This window comes from Propithecus coquereli, unplaced genomic scaffold (genome assembly GCF_000956105.1).
Source record: "Propithecus coquereli isolate 6110/MARCELLA unplaced genomic scaffold, Pcoq_1.0 Scaffold378, whole genome shotgun sequence".
Classification (NCBI taxonomy): Eukaryota; Metazoa; Chordata; class Mammalia; order Primates; family Indriidae; genus Propithecus; species Propithecus coquereli.
In genome coordinates, this window is record NW_012149485.1 from 1,636,135 (window position 1) to 1,652,956 (window position 16,822).

Consider the following 16,822-nt stretch of genomic DNA (forward strand, 5'->3'; position numbering starts at 1 on the left):
GGTGATGTTCTCAGACTATCTCAGCTCTTTGCAGTGTCTTCCTCCACTTCAGAATCCACGTCTCTCAAATCACTAAAATGTTCTCCCAATGGCTGACAGGGCCAATGAGGGCACTGAGAAAGGTGGCTGCCTTTTCTAAGTTCAGCAGCTGTGTCAGATCTGTTTCAGATACGGAGTTTGTTAGCTAAGGATGGCTGCCTCACCACAAGCCCTTCCTTCCTCCCAACCTCCTCGCCCATCTATGCGCATGCACACCATCCCCAAAAGGTCTGCAGGACCCTCCCTTGGAGTGTCACTTCCTGATCCCCCTCTTCCACACAGACCTGGCTCTGAGCCTGGGTCTCTCTAACACCAGTCTCTAGGGGTCCTTGCAGGAAGCAACCCACAGTCTGGGGTTGTGGACTGCAGATACATCATCTCTTCACACTGGGGGATGGGGGAATGGAGGGCAGAGCTGAGTGTCCATCAGGCCACAGCACAGGCACGTGCTAAGTGGCATAACACTCTAAAAGATCTGGGGTTTTTCAAATCCCCCAACTCCCTCCTCCCATCAGAGACCTGCATAAAAGCAGCCAAGCTCAGGCCTGGGAAGGCGAAGAGGCAGGAAACCAAGAGGAGCCGGACACAGGACACAAAGGCTAGTCCCCAAACCGGCTGCACACTCTTGAGAAGAGTACCCAACTCCAGGGTACTGGGCTGGTCTTTCTGGGGCCAAGTTCTCAGGAACGTGCTTCCAAGGGCAAGGGGAGTCCCTACCTTGGCTTTGGGTGTCTGTCCACCCACACAGGCCTCCCAAACTCAGCTTTGGGACAAAAGAAGCAGCAAGAAAAGCAGCCACTGTCTTCTCTGAGGCTTTTCCAAACAAAAACAAGACCACCTTTCTCCCTCTCCCCAAGAGGGAGACGAGTAGGCCCGGCTCCGCTCCAAGACCAGCCCTACCCCAACATCTGCCTAAGTTCTACTTCGGGAACCCAAAGATTCCTTTGCAAATAAGAGCCCAGCCTCAGGGCCCAGAGTGTTTCACAGACTGCTCTTTCTGGAGAAAGAGTGGTGGGCGGTGACCGTCTGGTCTGGACCCAGGTTCTCGGGCTGGGTGGGGGCCGCTGCCTCGGCTCCCCTCGCCACCGCCACACCACTCCCAGGGGATGGGGGCCGTTGCCTGCCCCGCCGGTCTCCAGCTAGGGAAGATTTTTAGGCCTCGGGGCAAAACGCCGGGAATACTCCCCCCCAGCTGGGGGAGGGGGTGTCCTGTCAGGTGACCGAGGACCCGGATGCCCCCCGCCCCCAGTGACCACCCGAGACGAAGCGGGGGCGGGACCCGAAGAGAGTGGGAGAGCACCCGAAACTTTGCCCAAGTCACTCGGGCAGCGGGCCGGGACTCGGGGAACCGGGCCAGGACCCCCGCCGCCCCCGCGCGCCGCGGGCCCCAGGCGCGGTGGGGGCGCACTTACTAGCCCCCTCGATCTTGTCGGCACCGCGGCTCCACGTGATCTGGCGCGTCTCCAGCTTGACCTGGAAGGTCTTCCGCTCGGGCCGCTGCGACTTCTTGGAGTAGAACAAAGTCATGACGGTGCCCACCTCGAGGCTGCGGCAGAGGTGCAGTACCTCGGCGTCCGAGGGCGCGCCGGGCCCGCAGCCATTGGCGCAGGGGGACGCGGCGCCCGCCATGGCTCCGGCGCTGCGGGCGGCGGCGGCGCAGGCCGGGCTGGCCAGGGAGGAGGAAGAGAAGGAGGAGGCAGCGGCGGCGGCTAAGGCTGCCGGCGAGCGGGACCCGGCGGCGGCTCCTGCGGGCGGACACGGGGCGGGACTTGAGCGCGCCGGGGCGGGGCGCCCCCGAGGCCCCGCCCCACCCGCGCGCCGGGAACAAAGGCTCCCGCGCGCCCGTGGGGAGGACCCCCCGCCCGCCGGCCCGCCGCGCCTGCGCCCCGCGACCCCCACGCAGGCCGCAGGCGGGGGCGCGGGGCGCGATGGCGGTGGGGGCCAGCGCCGCTCCCGGTCGACCCGCCCGGCCCTCAGCCCCGCGGAGTTTTCTCACGCGGCCCCAGACACAGCCGGGCGACCACGACCGGCCCCGTCACGCACGGCAGCCCCGCCTACAGGCCGCAGGCCCCGCGCCGGCCTGCCAGTCAGTCAGGCGCATACGCACGGGCGGCCGCCAACCCACTGTCCCGCACGGGAGCAGCCCCCGTGTCCCGAGCGCCGCCCGCGCAGAGACCGGGAGGGGATGTGAGGGTGCGGTGCGCCCCCCCACGGCCAGACCCGATTACCTGGGCGGGCTGCCCGGCGGAGAGAGCCAAGCCAGGCCGGGCCGCCTCACACCGGCGGCGGCGGCGGCGGCGGCGGCGGCGGCGGGGGCGGGTCCTCCACGCGCCCTCTCCGGGGAGGGGCGGGGGCGGGGCCGCCTGCGGATTGGCCGGTGGGCACTGATGGACGGCGGACCTGTCTCGCCCCCTGCCCCGGCCGCGCTGGGATGGCCAACAGGCCGCTCTTGCGACGGCCAGGCACACGTCTGTCCCGGCCCTGTGGCCAGGGTGGCCTTCAAGTGTCCGCTTATTCAGAGAGGCCCCCCCAGGCCTCAGGAACCCCTCCAGGACTTTTAGACCCGCGGCCGCACCGTCCAGAGGCCTAAGCTGCAGCCCCAGTAGCCTTCATCGGGGTCACTCGCTTAGTCAGCTGCTTGTCACCAAGCGGCAGGGCTCGGGCTCAGGTCCTACCTCGCCGCTCCCCTCCTGCAAATATTCTCTTGAACTTTGTTTCCCCGCCTCCTTGTTTTCCTCCTCCTCCTCTGTGGCTGCTGCCTCTCGGCCTCAGAAGCTTCTCTTCCCCTGGACCAGTGCTGGGCCAGTTCCCGAGGCGACCTGACCTTTCCCACGGCCTCATCCACCACGCAGGCACCGGTGACTCCAAATTCGTGTCCCCCCTACGCTCCAGGCCCCAGCGTCCCACTGCGTGCGCCGCATCCTCACTTAACGCAGGCGTTTCATCTTCCCTGCCCGTGAACGGCTCCTTCCTCAGTCCTCACTTTCCTAAAACATGCGCTAAACTCCTCTAAGTTGCTAAGACCGAAAACATTGCAAATAGTCTTGATTCTTCTCTCTGCCTGGCCTCCAGGTCAATCTGTCACTCTGCTCTAGATATCTTTCCACTCAACCCACAAGCCTAAAGCCCCATCTTCTCTCATTCAGACTATTTACCCTCGTTGGTCTTGCCTGGATCTGTTCTCCATGCTTTAAATCTTTAAAATTAAATCATGACCCCCTACTTCCGGCCTAAAACCCTCCAAGACTTCCCATTGCACCTAAAAGCCGCACTCAGTACTTGGCCCTGCAGGTCTTGTGGACCTGGCCCCTGCCTGTCTCTGCAGCTTCCTCTCTCCCCACCGACCCTTCACTCTTCATTCTCCACCCACAAGGCCTTTTTGTGGCTGTTGAATAATTCATGCTCTTCGTCTTTCTGAAGCGATTCTTTAAACTCACTCCTGTAATCTGTCTAGCCCTGTCACAGCACTGCCAAAATTGCGGACACCTGTGGTCACGGTGGAGCCTGTCTGACATGTTGAGCCAGCCAGGCAGTCGGCTGCCAGGCGGAGCAGGACTACTTTACTGCATTTCAGAGGTGAGAGGCCCAACAGAGCTTCCAGCTGATGCCAGAGAAAGCCAGGTTTCCTGGGATTCGTGAGTACAGGTGTAAGAGGGCATGCTCAGGCAACCCACCCAGCTGGATAGTGACTGGTGCAGTGTCCGGGGCTGTCTCCAACTTTGCTGTGCTGTAGGGGCAGCTCGTGTGTGGATGTGTTTTGATTCACGCAAGTGCGGGCCCTAAGCAGCTCAAAATTGAGCATGAAGTTGAGGCATTGTCCTTGCGGCTTCAGTCGCCTAATGAGTGGTGGGGTAGCGAGATGGACTGCCACCTAGTGGCAGGCCTTTAAAATGGGAGGGAAGGAGCTAGAGTTGACCCAGTGCCTGGCCCCGTGCTGCAAGGCTTGTGCATGTGGTCACACCTGATCTTCATAATTGCCCTCTAATCAGGAATGATGCTCCGCAATCTGCTGCTGAGGAAACGGAGATTCAGAGAAGTTCTAAGCCCCGTTGCAAGGCCATGTAACTAACAAGTGGGACTTTGAACCCAGTTGGCCTGACTCCCTGTGTTTTCTGCCTCACAGAAGAGCCACTGGTTTAGGTAAGTCCTGGTGGTCAGTAGTCAGTGGGCATGGAGGCTAGCTGGCTAATCAGTACAGGTGGGGAACACTGCCCATGGCTGGCCCTGGGCACAGGGCAACCAGCAGAACATGAGTGCTCACAGAGCATGGCTTGGACTAGGTTGGGCTTAAAGTGGTGTGGCCCCTGAGCTTCCCTGTGCTGGGCATTGACAACATGAGGTAGGGGAACAAGAGAGACCCAGCATCAGCTCTCCAGGAATTCACAGATATTAAACAAATTAACACTGGTATGTAAAGACAATTGTGACAAAGGCTAGGGAGGAAAAGAACAGAGGGCTAGGAAATCAAACATTAGGGAGACCTCCTTCAGATGGAGTAGACAAGGAAGACCTCTTTAGGACTCAGCAGAGGCCTAAAGGACGTGAGTAGATGGCCAGGTGCATTGTTAAGCATGGGTTGGAAGAAGGTACTTTCTAGGCAGAGGTAATGGCATGTACAAAGGCCCTGAGGCCAGGAACAGGTTGTTGAGTTTAGGGATAGAAAGAAAGTTGGAGTTTACTGAGTGAGGGGGAGCATGAGGGGGCGTGGTGAGGCCAGGAAGGCAGGTGGGGGCTGAATGGGGACTCTCTCTGCCTGTCTGATCTTGTCCATTTCTCCAGGAGGCACCTTCCTAAGTGCTGCAGCCCTTATTGAGCTTCTTGTGCTGACTCGAGCAGCCTATGGGCTGTGATGCACTTTTAAAATCTGTCTCTCCATTTTCTGGGAGCTTCCCACTATGCAGGCAAACCTGCATTGCTTTTACTTTTGCCTGTGGGGCAGCCCCCTGTGAGCTCCAGAAATCCCTGCCAATAGGAGCTTGAGTTTTCAGCCTGCTGCCAGGGAACAGGGCCCATTTCCTCCTGGGGCTTCTGGGCCAGCATCCCAGCCCTCGGGTGCCTCCTTCCACCAAAGGAGGTTCAGGAAAAACAGGGCACACAGAGGGTGTGGTCTGTGTGGGCTTTCCCCAGCTCAGCATATATATGGGTGCGTGGGTGTAACTGGCAATGTGTGCAGCTGCGCTGTCTGGGAGGAGCAGCCCAGCACCCACATAAGGCACACGCCTGTGACATCACCCAGGCTAGTCCTGCTTGGGCCTATTTCTGTGCGCACGCGTGTTTCAACATGCCCTGGCCTATACCACGCCTGGGCCTGGAGAGGTGAGTTCCTCCTATTTGAGGAGAGTCCCAGCCCACTGCCCTTGTGCGCTTGGCTTCACAGCTGTTTATTGTATGTTATTTAATAACCGCTTAGAACAGTGGTTGGCATATAGTAAACACTGTATAACTGCTTATCCACATTGGCTCATTTTCTTCTCATTACAGCCCTATGAGATAAGTAATCATATTATGCCCACTTTACAGATGAGAAAACTGGGGTACAGAGAGATTAGAGACTTGCCCATGGTCACACAGCTAACAGGTGGCAGAGACAGGATTCTAACCCAGGCAGTCTGGCTCCAGGGTCAGTGCTATTTTGCCTCGTATGTATTGTATGAACACTTTATTGTGTATTCTCATCCCTTCCCAAAATACCTCTACCTGATGTGTTTCCTGTTTTTATCTTGTTCAGTGTGTCACAGGTTGTGTTCTTTGGGAAGCAGACTCTGTGACAGGTTAGTGTTTAGTAGGGAGTGCCTTCTGGGATCAACACCATGGAAGGGACAGGAAGGAAACAAGTGGACATCTGGAGAAATTAAACTGCAATGCAGGGTGGCTCACACCTGTAATCCTAGCACTCTGGGAGGCTGAGGCGGGAGGATTACTTGAGCTCAGGAGTTTGAGACCAGCCTGAGCAAGAGTGAGGCGCCCTCTCTACTAAAAAATAGAAAAATTAGCCAGACATCATGGCATGCACCTGTAGTCCCAGCTACTCAGGAGGCTGAGGCAAGAGGATCACTTGAGCTCAGGAGTTGCCTTGAGCTACAGTGATGCCACTGCACTCTACCCAGACTCTGTCTCAAAAAACAAAACAAAACAAAAAACTGCGATGGAGGCCTGATGACCGTCTCAGCCAACCCCCAGGGAGCTCTGTTGTCTGGCACTGGCCTGAAATGGATGTGGGTTGTCTGGGGAGGAGCCCAGCCTCTGGCCCAATGTCGGCCAGATGGTTCTGTGCAGCTGTGATCTTTCAGGGGCTGACAGCTGAAGGTTTTCTGCTGACAGTTCTCCCAATAGTTGGGGTAACAAGTCCTTCCTTGAAGGGGATCTGGGTGGCACATTGCAACACCCACCACAAATGTATCTTTTTCTAGCCCTTTAAAAGAAGTTTTGAGTACTTCAAAACAAAAAAACAAAAGTATTGTACTATTGAAATGAGATTTGAGATCATAAGAAGGAGGAACCATAACATGATTTATGGGTTAATGTAGCTGCTGTGATTGGGAGAGTTATTGCTTTGAATTATATTCATATGTGGCTGAGCTTCCTGGAAGCCAAAGCAATAACTCTTTCTATTCTGATAACTGGCTCCTTGGGGGAGAAAATTTTCCTGGGTTTAAATTATAAAAGAAGTTTCTTATAGTTATTTGATTGAAATAGTGGAGCATGTTCTTAACGGATTATTAGAAAGTGCTGATGTGGTTTTCCTTTGCTCCTTGTAATGACCTTGAATGAATACAGAAGGCAAACCCCTTGCACACTCGAAGGGAGAATTTATAGTCTTGCAGTATCTAATTTGATTGATGCATAGAGCTTTGTCCCTTTTCTCTAAACTGTTCTTAATTTGTACTCAGTTTCCTGTCAGATGTCTGAGCAGCCCCCTTTAGGTTGGTGAGCTAGCCTGCTCCTCCGGCACACAGCTAGTGCTTCCTAAGTACTCAGCTCAGTGCACTTTGAGCGCCACCCACAACCTGCTGTCTAGGCTCTTGACCTCTGGCCCCCAAATCTATGTAGGGCTCCAGCTTCGTTGTTGGGCCTCACACGTCTTAGGTTATGTCCACCTGCTTTCCTCCTCACCTGGGATATATTTTCAGTCCCTCAAGACTGAAGTGGGTTTTCGCTCACTGGAGGCAAAATCACACCTTGCTCAGCCAGGGACTCTGCTCTCTCCATAGACCTTGCCACCTCCCTGCTGATTGGCCCCCAGAATGGGCCCCAGATGTTGAGGCTCTCCAGCTGGGGGTTGGCTGGGATACTGTCATGGCTTCACTGAGGTGAAGTGTGGTACTGAAGGAAGAGAAGGAGAAAGCCCTTGCTAGCCGCTGGCCCAGGCCAGGGCAGACCTGGTCTTTTCTCTCTCTCCCTTTCTCCAGCAGACATCCCTGATGCCTCCTCTAGAGCACTAAGACAGTAGAGCTGAATCAGACCAAGTTCCCACTCCAGCAGTGGATACAAAAATGCCAACAGACCATGATGATTCAGTGTGATAAAGGCCCCTAGAGCACTAAGAAGGGACACCTGGCCTTATCTAGACCTGTTGGCTGCTGTGGGGATACAGCAAAGTGAGATACATTGTAAAATGCCTGAAGATATGGCCACTCCAAATATAGGATGAACACTTGTTTTCACGATAGGGTCGCTCCAGGGTGTTTTGTGGGGTATTTTTGCAATTAAAGTATAAACATTTTTAGAGATGAGTGACTCAAATGTCCACATATAATAGTGGACATACACATTATATATAATATACATAAATGTTATATATATGATACATTATGTGTAATATTTAGTTACACATACTTTAAATCACATTTAAAACAATATATTCATGAATATTGATTTTTCTACACATTTCCAGTAATATATTCAACTCTTTAAATAAATCTTTGATTTCTATGTATTTTTCACCATGAGAGCTATGTTCTGAGTCATCTAATAGTTTCTCAAAGCACATCACCTTCCCTGCCATCTAAATTGTTTGAGAGAAAGCACTTTGCAAACATCAGTTTTGTTGAGGGAAAACTTACATGTAATAAAATGCACCCATTTTAAGTGTAAAGTTTGAGCTTCCAGGGGTGGGGAACCTGAGGCCTAAAGGCCACATGTGGACTTCTAGGCCCTGAAGTGTAGCCTTTCGACTGAATCCAAATTGTACAGAACAAATCCTTTTAATAAAAGGCTACTAACCACCAGCCAATCGAGACAGAACATTTCCATCATCCCGTAAAGTTTCCTCATGTCCCTTTGCAGTCTCCCCTTTCCCCATCTGGCAACCACTGATTTACTTTCTGTCTCTACAGATTAGTTTTGCCTATTCTAGAATTTCACATAAATGGAAACAGAGAGTATGTACTCGTGTCTACGTTGAGCATGTTTTGAAATTCATCCATGTTGCTGAGAGAATACTTTATGAGTTAGTAAGTGATGCTATCACTGGAAATTTTAACCTAAGCATAATTACCTTTTAGTATAACATTAAAACAGATTGGGTTTTTCTCCTTATTTCTCTTAATGATCTTCATAATAACCTGTTGTTGTATTGCTTTAAACATTTAATGCAAAATCTCAAATGTTTCTATGTGTAGACAGCATAGTATGGTGAACTCCCCCCAGGTACTCATCATCCTGCTTCAACAATAATGAACTGGTGGCCACTCGAGTGTCATGCCAAACTCCACCCACTAACCCCTCCCATACTGTTTTGATACAAATCTCAACTCTGTCATGTTATCCATTACTATTAATGTTTCAGTTTTTCTAAAAGAGCCTTTAAAAAATATACATAATCACAGTACAATTATCAAATCTTAAAAAAAATCAGTCTTGCTATTTCGTGATCTTTAAGAGGCTTGTTTACATGGAGTACTTGAGATTGTGAGAAATAATTGCTAACTCTGTGTTAAATTTCTTTGTCTCCTTGTTTACTGGTTTTGTCAGGGGACTACTTACAAGCATCCAAAACTAGCTTGACTGAGGTCATTTCAGGGTAATGTTTTCTCCAAAAACTGCTCTTTGGTTCAAAACAAGTCAAGAGTGTCTCATTATTTGAGGAATTTGTAAAAACTGAAATGTAAGTCAACTCTTAGACAAAATTAAAAAAAAATTTTGTCCGCAGGTTAATACCTATTTATGTACTGTATATGGTATTTAGGAGGTGATTTTAGAGTCAGTAATTTACTGGATGTGGAAATGACAGAAAGAAGGAATGAAGGATGGTGGCTACCGTAGTTTCTGGGCTGGGGGACAGAGTAGACGTGGTACCCTTCACTGAGATGGGAAACCCAGGCTCAACAGGCCTGGAGTAGTAGGCACTGAGCTCGGTTCCAGAGATGTTGAGATCGAGGTGCCGGTGGACATCCCCTACAGAGATGTAGTTGGCAATGTATGTCTGGAGCTCAGAAAGGGGGTCTAGGTTGGAGATAGAGACAGAGAAGTCATCACCGTTTGGTGCGAATGAAATCGGCTAGCCTGAGTGAGACAATCATGGCACTTAAGGACCTGACAGAGGTGACTCAGCCATAGCCTGATAGAAGTAAAACCAGGAGAGGGTGGCATCCTGAAAACCACAGAGAAGTGTTTTAGAAGAGAGGGGTCACATGCATGATTCCATTTACATGCAATATCCAGAATACAATTTATAGAGATAGATTAGTGGAGGCTGGGTGTGGGATGTGGATTAACTATAAATGGGCATGAGGGGGTCTTACTAGGGGGATGAAAATGTTCTAAAACTGATTTATAGTGTTGGTTGCACCAATCAGTATAGTTACTAAAAATCATTGTACACTTGAAATGGTGGAAGGAGTGGTCAACAATGCCCAACAGTGTCCAGTGCCACAAAGAGCTTAAGTAAGATGCAAAATGAAGAGCCCATTTATTGGTTTGGTCACTTAGTCACTGGTGATGGTGGTCAGAGCAAAGGAAGAATGGGCGGCAGATGGGACAGAAGCTCCCTGCCATGGGTGGTGTGGCTGACTCACTGTAGGTGCTTGTTTGGGAAACAAGGGAGAGGTAGCCACTGCTGAAGAGGGCTGAGGATTGATAAGTTTCTTTCTTCATTTTTTAACGTGGTAGAGGCGTAAGGCAATTTGACAGCTTTTGGCAGGGAGAAGGACAGAACTTGCTGACTAGGTTGTGGGGGCAAGTAAGGGAGGGAGGAGCCAAGTCAGCACCCAGATGTCTGGCGTGGGTAGCACGTGGAAGACATTTCCCTTTGCCCACAGCTGGACTCCAGCCATCAGGAGTCCATAGGAGGGCCTGATAGGAGGGAGTTTTTCAGACCCTGCCCATCTGGCCTCTGTTCTTGGACATGGCTGGAAGTGAGACATACAGGATTAAGCAAGGGGGCAGGGTTTACTTCTGACTTTAGGCTCAAGCATCCTTCAGTGCTGTTTACATCTGGCGCCGACCTACCTGTTCAGCCTCTTCTCTCATCTCCAGTGGCTAAGTCAGCTTCTCATTCTCTGGCTTTGTTCTCCCAAGCCTCTTGCCACCACCTGGGATGTTCTTCCCAGTATCTTGACCAGCAGTATCTAGTTGCCCTGTACCTGCCCTCAGAAGCCTTGCAAGGGAGGTCCTTGCCAGAGCAGTAGGCACTAATTCCTGCCCATAACCAGGGTCTTCTGCCTGCAAGATTTTCTGCCTGCAAGGCTTCCTGTCCCTGCTTTCTAGCTGTGGATCAAGGTTCCTGCCCAAGTTCCAAATCTGAGGTCTACTTAATCATTACCTACCCACTAGTCATAGTGTATTAATTGGGCACTGGAAGAGCCTCTCTGTTGCTATTCCTACATTCAATGGTCCAGCTACCTTAATTCCACAGAATTCAAAAATACCTGCTGCAGTCTCTTGCTTCAAAGCAATGATGACTACATAACTCCCTTTATTCCCTGAGGTGCATGCTGCCTCTCTCACTGGCCTATAAAAATACAGGCTGCCAAGGACCTCTAGGATTTTCTGCTGTGAGCCCAGTACCAGCCCTTGCCTCCAGCCCCAGAGAGAACAGAGACCATTAAGGAGATGGCTTGCCTCCCTGAAGACTCCTGCCTGTGCTAGCAAGCTGAGGGCCCAGGTCCCTTCCATTAAGTGAATGGCTCTGACCCCTCTAGCTTTCCTCCTCCCTGCTCCATTTGACTTAGGGACCTCACCTTTCATTCTTGAATTCCAGACAGCTGTAACCTAGAAGAGAAACAATTTTGGTAGAGACCATGGCCAGCTAGGGTACCTGGAGCACTGGGAAGTGGTCAAAGACCACACCCTCTCTCAATTAACCAATCAATGCAGAGAGAAGTCAGCATTCCACCTGGGAAGGGGCTTCTGGGTTCTGATTGGCTTTGTACCCTTAATTCTCCCCATCCTGACGTAGCCACATAAGCAAACCCAAAGAAGCCCTCTGCTTCTGGCCAGTATACATGGAAAGCTCTCCAAAAATTTGCCTCCCAAATATACCTGCTCCATCCTGCTCAATAAATATTACCTCCACTAGGCATCAGATAGAGTTCTTGCACCCCACCTTTTCTTGTGGATTTCTGCACCGTTCCTTCCTTTCTGCGCCTGTCTTTATCTAGGGATGTGGACTTTGGATCCCCTACAACCCACACCCAAACCCTTCCAGGCCAGGCTCTGCCCTGCCCCATCTGCTCCTGGGGAAGAATACAGCCTTGCTGACCAGAATGGTAGACCACATCCCATACTACCTCCCAGCCCCAGAGCTCCAACTTCTGGCCTGGGGCCCTTGCTAACAATAAGGCAGACACTTAAGTTTCCGTTAAGTTGTAGGAATTTATTTTAAATAACCTACAGTTGATTAAAAGGGAATTCATGATAAAAATAGAAGATACTTGAGGAAAGATGTGGGAAATGGACTCTGCACACACGCTAAACTAACAATGCCTCTAAAACTAATGATTATAGCAAAAAATGTTTTCACATTAAAATTCTGCTTTTTATGTTTTTTTCCCATTTTTTACACAATTACAAAAGAAAAAAATAAAAGCCCTAAAATCTTGATTATTTTTCCTTTTTTTGGACCAAATACTCATTTTCCTCTAAATTTACTGACCTGTGGAAGTTTTTATACAATAAAATCTTTCAAGTGAAAGACTGGGGTATAAAAAGAAAAGATGGATATCTTAAAGAGTACAGAGAATGCTCAAAACAAAGGATGATGGGAAAATGGTTTCAGTCACTGATTATTTCATTATCCTTAGACGCACTCACCCTTCATCCCTCCCCAACCCCAATCTACACGATCTTTAAGATCAAGAAAAAGGTTTAAATATTTTAAAATAATTAAAAAGAAATAAAAATTCACATTTAAAAAGGAACACTCAAGTCAGGAAATATTTTCCCATCATGCTTTTCTGTGAACAGGTGTCTGAACCAAAACACTGCCGATGTCAGACTGCTTCAAGTTTAATGAAAGTTGATTCCCATGACAATAGAGAGTGACGACTTTAACAGGTGCGCTGGGTTTTTGTTCTACTTAACTTTAAATTCCTGAAATGGGGGAGAGGGGAGGGGATTTAGGAATTCATTTCTATTAAAATATAGAAGTTATTGCAAAACCCTAACTGTAAAAACGCACCAATATAATCGGACTTCGCATACAGTAGCTAAGAGAATCCAAACTCTTCAGTGAAACAGTGAATTTGCCTGGCAGAATGCTGACAAATTCCTATTCACTTGCCCTCTTGAAAATAAAAAAAAAATTCAAAACAAATCATACAGCTAGAATTTTGATATCTGAAATATTTTTAAATAAGTTGTCCATAGGACAACTGGCTCAGCTCTCCCTTATAATATCTCCAGGTTTATCTTTTCGCAAAGATGTTGGTTTGTTAAGACTTGCTGCCTCTCTCCCTCAGGTGCGAGGGCAAGCGAGGTTCAGTTTATCCATCTTCCCCAAACCATACTGTTCCTTTTCACAGAACCCTGCCCCTTGAGACTGGCTAAAACTCAAAGTCTTCATCGGCCATGTCGATGGCCCAGGCAAACTTTTCCCGCTGGGTTTTGTTGTAAATTTTCTCTATCGGGACTCCCCACTTCTTGCACCTGCAAACAAGGGAGAAAGATGGGGGATTAGTGCAACTCAGAGAGCAATGACCCAGACCTGGGGCGCAGGCTCAAATGTGCCACCTTCTCCTTCCCATCTGTCTGGTGAGGATGTGAATCATTGGTGTATCAAGCATGTTCTACAGGCTTTATGTGATCAATTCATTTAACCTTGGCAGTGATTTCTAAAGTAGGTGCTTCTACAGATGTACAAATGAAAAAGTACAGATGAAAAACTGGGGCAGAGACGTTAAGTATTTTACTTGTATTCTCATGCAGCTAGTAAGTGGTAGAGTTGAAATTTGAACCCAAGCAGTTTAGCTCCACACTCTTAACCACTGTGCTGTATTGCCCCTCAACAGCTAACCGAACCTCCAGCACCAAAGGAGGCCAAAAAAAGAGCAGAAAAGAGCACAATAGCTGGGTGGAACCTCTGGCTCAGTGGAATAGGTGCCATAGGGAATAATACCCCCACCTATGCCCAGACTTTAACAGCTCAAACTAATGAAACATCTGCAAAAAAAGCCACTTGTTTTGGATGTTATATGGCACTGTGTGTGTGAGAGAGAGAAAGAGAACACACAATAAAGAATTTATCTGCCTTTGTTAAAAACCTCTTTGTATAGGTTGCTCAGATCTGTCTTCTAATTTTTGTTTTATCTCGTTCCTACCTCTCTTCCTTCACTTACAAAAATTTCACTGACAAGTTTTGTTAAAAGTGTAGATAAATGAGCTCTTTTGTATTTTTCCTTCAATAAGGGCTAAGAGTTTCTATTCCTGCCCTAAAGCACCATAAGGGATAGGGACTGCACCTGCCTTTTAAAAAGAGAACATAAACACCAAGGCAGTGTAACAACATTGGCCATTTAGGACCATACTGGGGTGGGGAACCTGTGGCCTTAACGCCACATGTGGACTTCTGGGTCCTTAAGTACAGCCTTTTGACTGAATCCAAATTTTACAGAACAAATCCTTTTATTAAAAGGGGTGCAACAGAGAAAGATGAAGCTTTTCTTGCCTCCTTTGGTGCTCAAAAAAGCACAATCCTGAAATCAGAAGGCTGCAGGTTCCCCATCCCTGCCGTGGGACACAGCAGAAGCTAGCAGGTTCCCCAGAAGATTGGAAGTATCCATCTTAGGAATGGCAATATGAAGGCCAACAATGCTCTTAAAACCCCCTCTACCTTTCTTGAGCAGCAACAGAACCTCAAGAAGGGCTCAACACTTACCAAGCCACTGTGATCCTAGGGTCCAGATAATTGAGTTTCGAGGTTCCCAAGGCAATTTGTTTATTTTCCTCTCGGTCTGTGGCCAGAACTTCCAGCTTCATCAACTGTTCCTCCAGTCTCTGCACAGCCTTCTTCTTTGACTCTACTACCCTAAAGAATGGCAGAGTCATCAAGAACTAGGCCTGGCCTCTGAATAAGTACATACTGCAACCCCAACCTGCTGTTTTGGGGCAGTAAAAGCATAAAAGCCCCACATGCAGAGATTTCCAAGAAGATATCACTCAGAAACCCTGGAAAAGCTGGGGCCCCAGGGCCTCCAACTGATACTGCACACACTTTTCTCTCTCAACTAACCCCAACTTTTTCCACAATTCCAGGTACATACTTCTTGGTCTTTGCATCCTTCATGACCTTGGCATCAGCCTTGGCACTTTTCAGGTCTCTCCGGGCATCTGCCAGCTGTTCTTTCTTGGCATCAATCTAGGTAGGGAAGAATAGCAGTAAGGTTAGGATCAAAATGAGCCAAAGAGAAAAGAGAGCTCCACCAGAGAAGGTGCAACCTAGAAGTTGTCTCTACCAGGCAGCTGTCTCTCTTCAGTGGACTGCCAGGTAAAAACACCAAGAGTGGCTTCATGAAGGCAAAGAGGAGATGCACAGTGACTGCTTAATTCAACTGCTAGTTTCCATTTATGATCTTCAGTGATGCTTCAAGAAATGCCAGTTTTATAGGGCAATAACCTGGGGCTTGGGGAAAGGAATCCACTGGGACTAGGAATCTGGGTGCTAATCTTTCAGAGAACAATTTGGCTTTAAACATCTGGGAGGAGGGCTACAAATGACAGCTGTTTATAAAATAGACCCTGTGCCAGATTTTAGTCTTCATCTTTAGGAAGCTGAGGCAGGATACTCTGCATACACTGGGCAAGCCCAGCTCATTCCTCAGATCCTGCCAGTACTCCGGGAAGGAACTGCCAGCTTCTCAAGGAAAAAAGAATGCACTGAAGAGAATATCCAAGGGACTGAAAAATGGCAATTAAAAGGTACCCAGGAAGCCAAACAGCTCAGCCAGTCTGTCCCAAACCAATACATGGCACACCATGGCCTGGCTTTGGCATTGTTTTAAAAAGGAGAGAGGTCTGAGGTGGGAAGGAAGTTACCAGTCAAAATGAGTGTGAAAATGTTTTTAGCTGTGGGCTTCTCACCCCCACCCCATCTCATAGAATCCCTATGTATTATATGAAGGAAGAGACAAGGGCACTTTCAGCTTTTCTTGCTTATTAGAACCCCAAAGCATCTCTGGAGAATCTAAGTTCTTAGATTCCTGCTTAGCAACAGCAGTGGGTAACAGCATGAGGTTAAAGCCCACACTGCTGGGGGGCAGAACCCCAGACCTACGATCATCTTGCTGACCTTAGGTCAAGAGAAACTCCAGTATAAATACACGCTTGACTCATACACACTGGGCTGCTGCTCACTGAGCCTAGAATTGTTTGTTAGACACACTCACACAGCCCAAGAGTGGAAACAGAGGCCACCATTGTGAGAGAATCATTAAATATGTTTTACTATGAATGGCTTGGCTTACTTCCAACATCTATGTTGTCCAAAGCCAAACTGAGGGAACTGATTCTATTTAATATATACAAAAGTATTACAGACACCACCAGCCAGATTCTTCTTAGGCTAGAAATGCAGCAAACCACAATCTTTTAACCATTTCTGTAAATGCTAAATTGGCAGGCTACGTCAAATTCTCTTGAAGCATCAAAGGCTCCATTGATTCACTTGGCAAACAGGGGCGTGTGTTTGCTTTGTGGGCACACAGGAGTGGGTTCCTGGGCTTGGAGGGCTCGTCTGGCAGGCAGCCTAGGCTGCCCAAACAGTGATTCCAGAGTGAGAGCAACAAAAGACCTCCTCATGCTCCTGGGAGGGGTCTCTTGAATTAGGTAAACAGTACCTGAATATTAATGCTTTTATTTCTGGCTTGGAATAATAACACGAGGAGAGTAAACAACTCCAGATGACCACCATTTAACAGAGTGGCACCAAACAGAAGCTGCTAGGATAGGCGGTCTGTAGGGTTCTTTGCCTGCCAACCATATGATCCAAAGATTTGAGAGGTCTGTGGATGTATATTCATTCACTGTGGGTGTATACATCCCTTCAGAAAAGCCAGCTGGCATCTGTAGCATAAACTATAGATTGTATGTGCCTTTTGACCTAGGTGTACTACTCCTAGGTATTTATCTGGAAGAAATCTCAACAAACTGAAAACACTGTGGGTCTGAAAACATGTATATAGTCTCATTCCACAGCAGTTTTTAAATTTCAGTTGTCTGAGTATAGCATTCCATGAACTTAAATGAAAAAACATTACATCTGTAATTTCATCAATCTCTAGCTGAAATTTAGTATTTTTTTTTTTTTGAGACAGAGTCTCGCTTTTGTTGCCTGGGCTAGAGTGAGTGC

General features: G+C 48.9%; 2 protein-coding genes across 3 annotated transcripts in view; both read right to left on the reverse strand.

Annotated features, from left to right (window-relative positions):
- Positions 1-2,070, reverse strand: part of PLCG1 (phospholipase C, gamma 1) — a 37,938-nt gene extending 35,868 nt beyond the window's left edge. The window contains exon 1 of one of the 2 annotated variants that reach the window (XM_012652063.1): positions 1,452-2,070. In XM_012652063.1, the coding sequence (XP_012507517.1) occupies positions 1,452-1,668 (217 nt within the window). In that variant the 5' untranslated portion in view covers positions 1,669-2,070. The remainder of the gene's footprint in view (positions 1-1,451) is intronic. The other variant, XM_012652062.1, reaches the window with a different exon arrangement.
- Positions 2,071-11,833: 9,763 nt separating this feature from the next.
- Positions 11,834-16,822, reverse strand: part of TOP1 (topoisomerase (DNA) I) — a 103,245-nt gene continuing 98,256 nt past the window's right edge. Inside the window, exons 19-21 of the mRNA XM_012652064.1 lie at positions 14,739-14,833; positions 14,354-14,503; positions 11,834-13,125 (exon numbers count right to left, since the gene is read on the reverse strand). Of these exons, the coding sequence (XP_012507518.1) occupies positions 13,023-13,125; positions 14,354-14,503; positions 14,739-14,833 (348 nt within the window). The 3' untranslated portion in view covers positions 11,834-13,022. The remainder of the gene's footprint in view (positions 13,126-14,353; positions 14,504-14,738; positions 14,834-16,822) is intronic.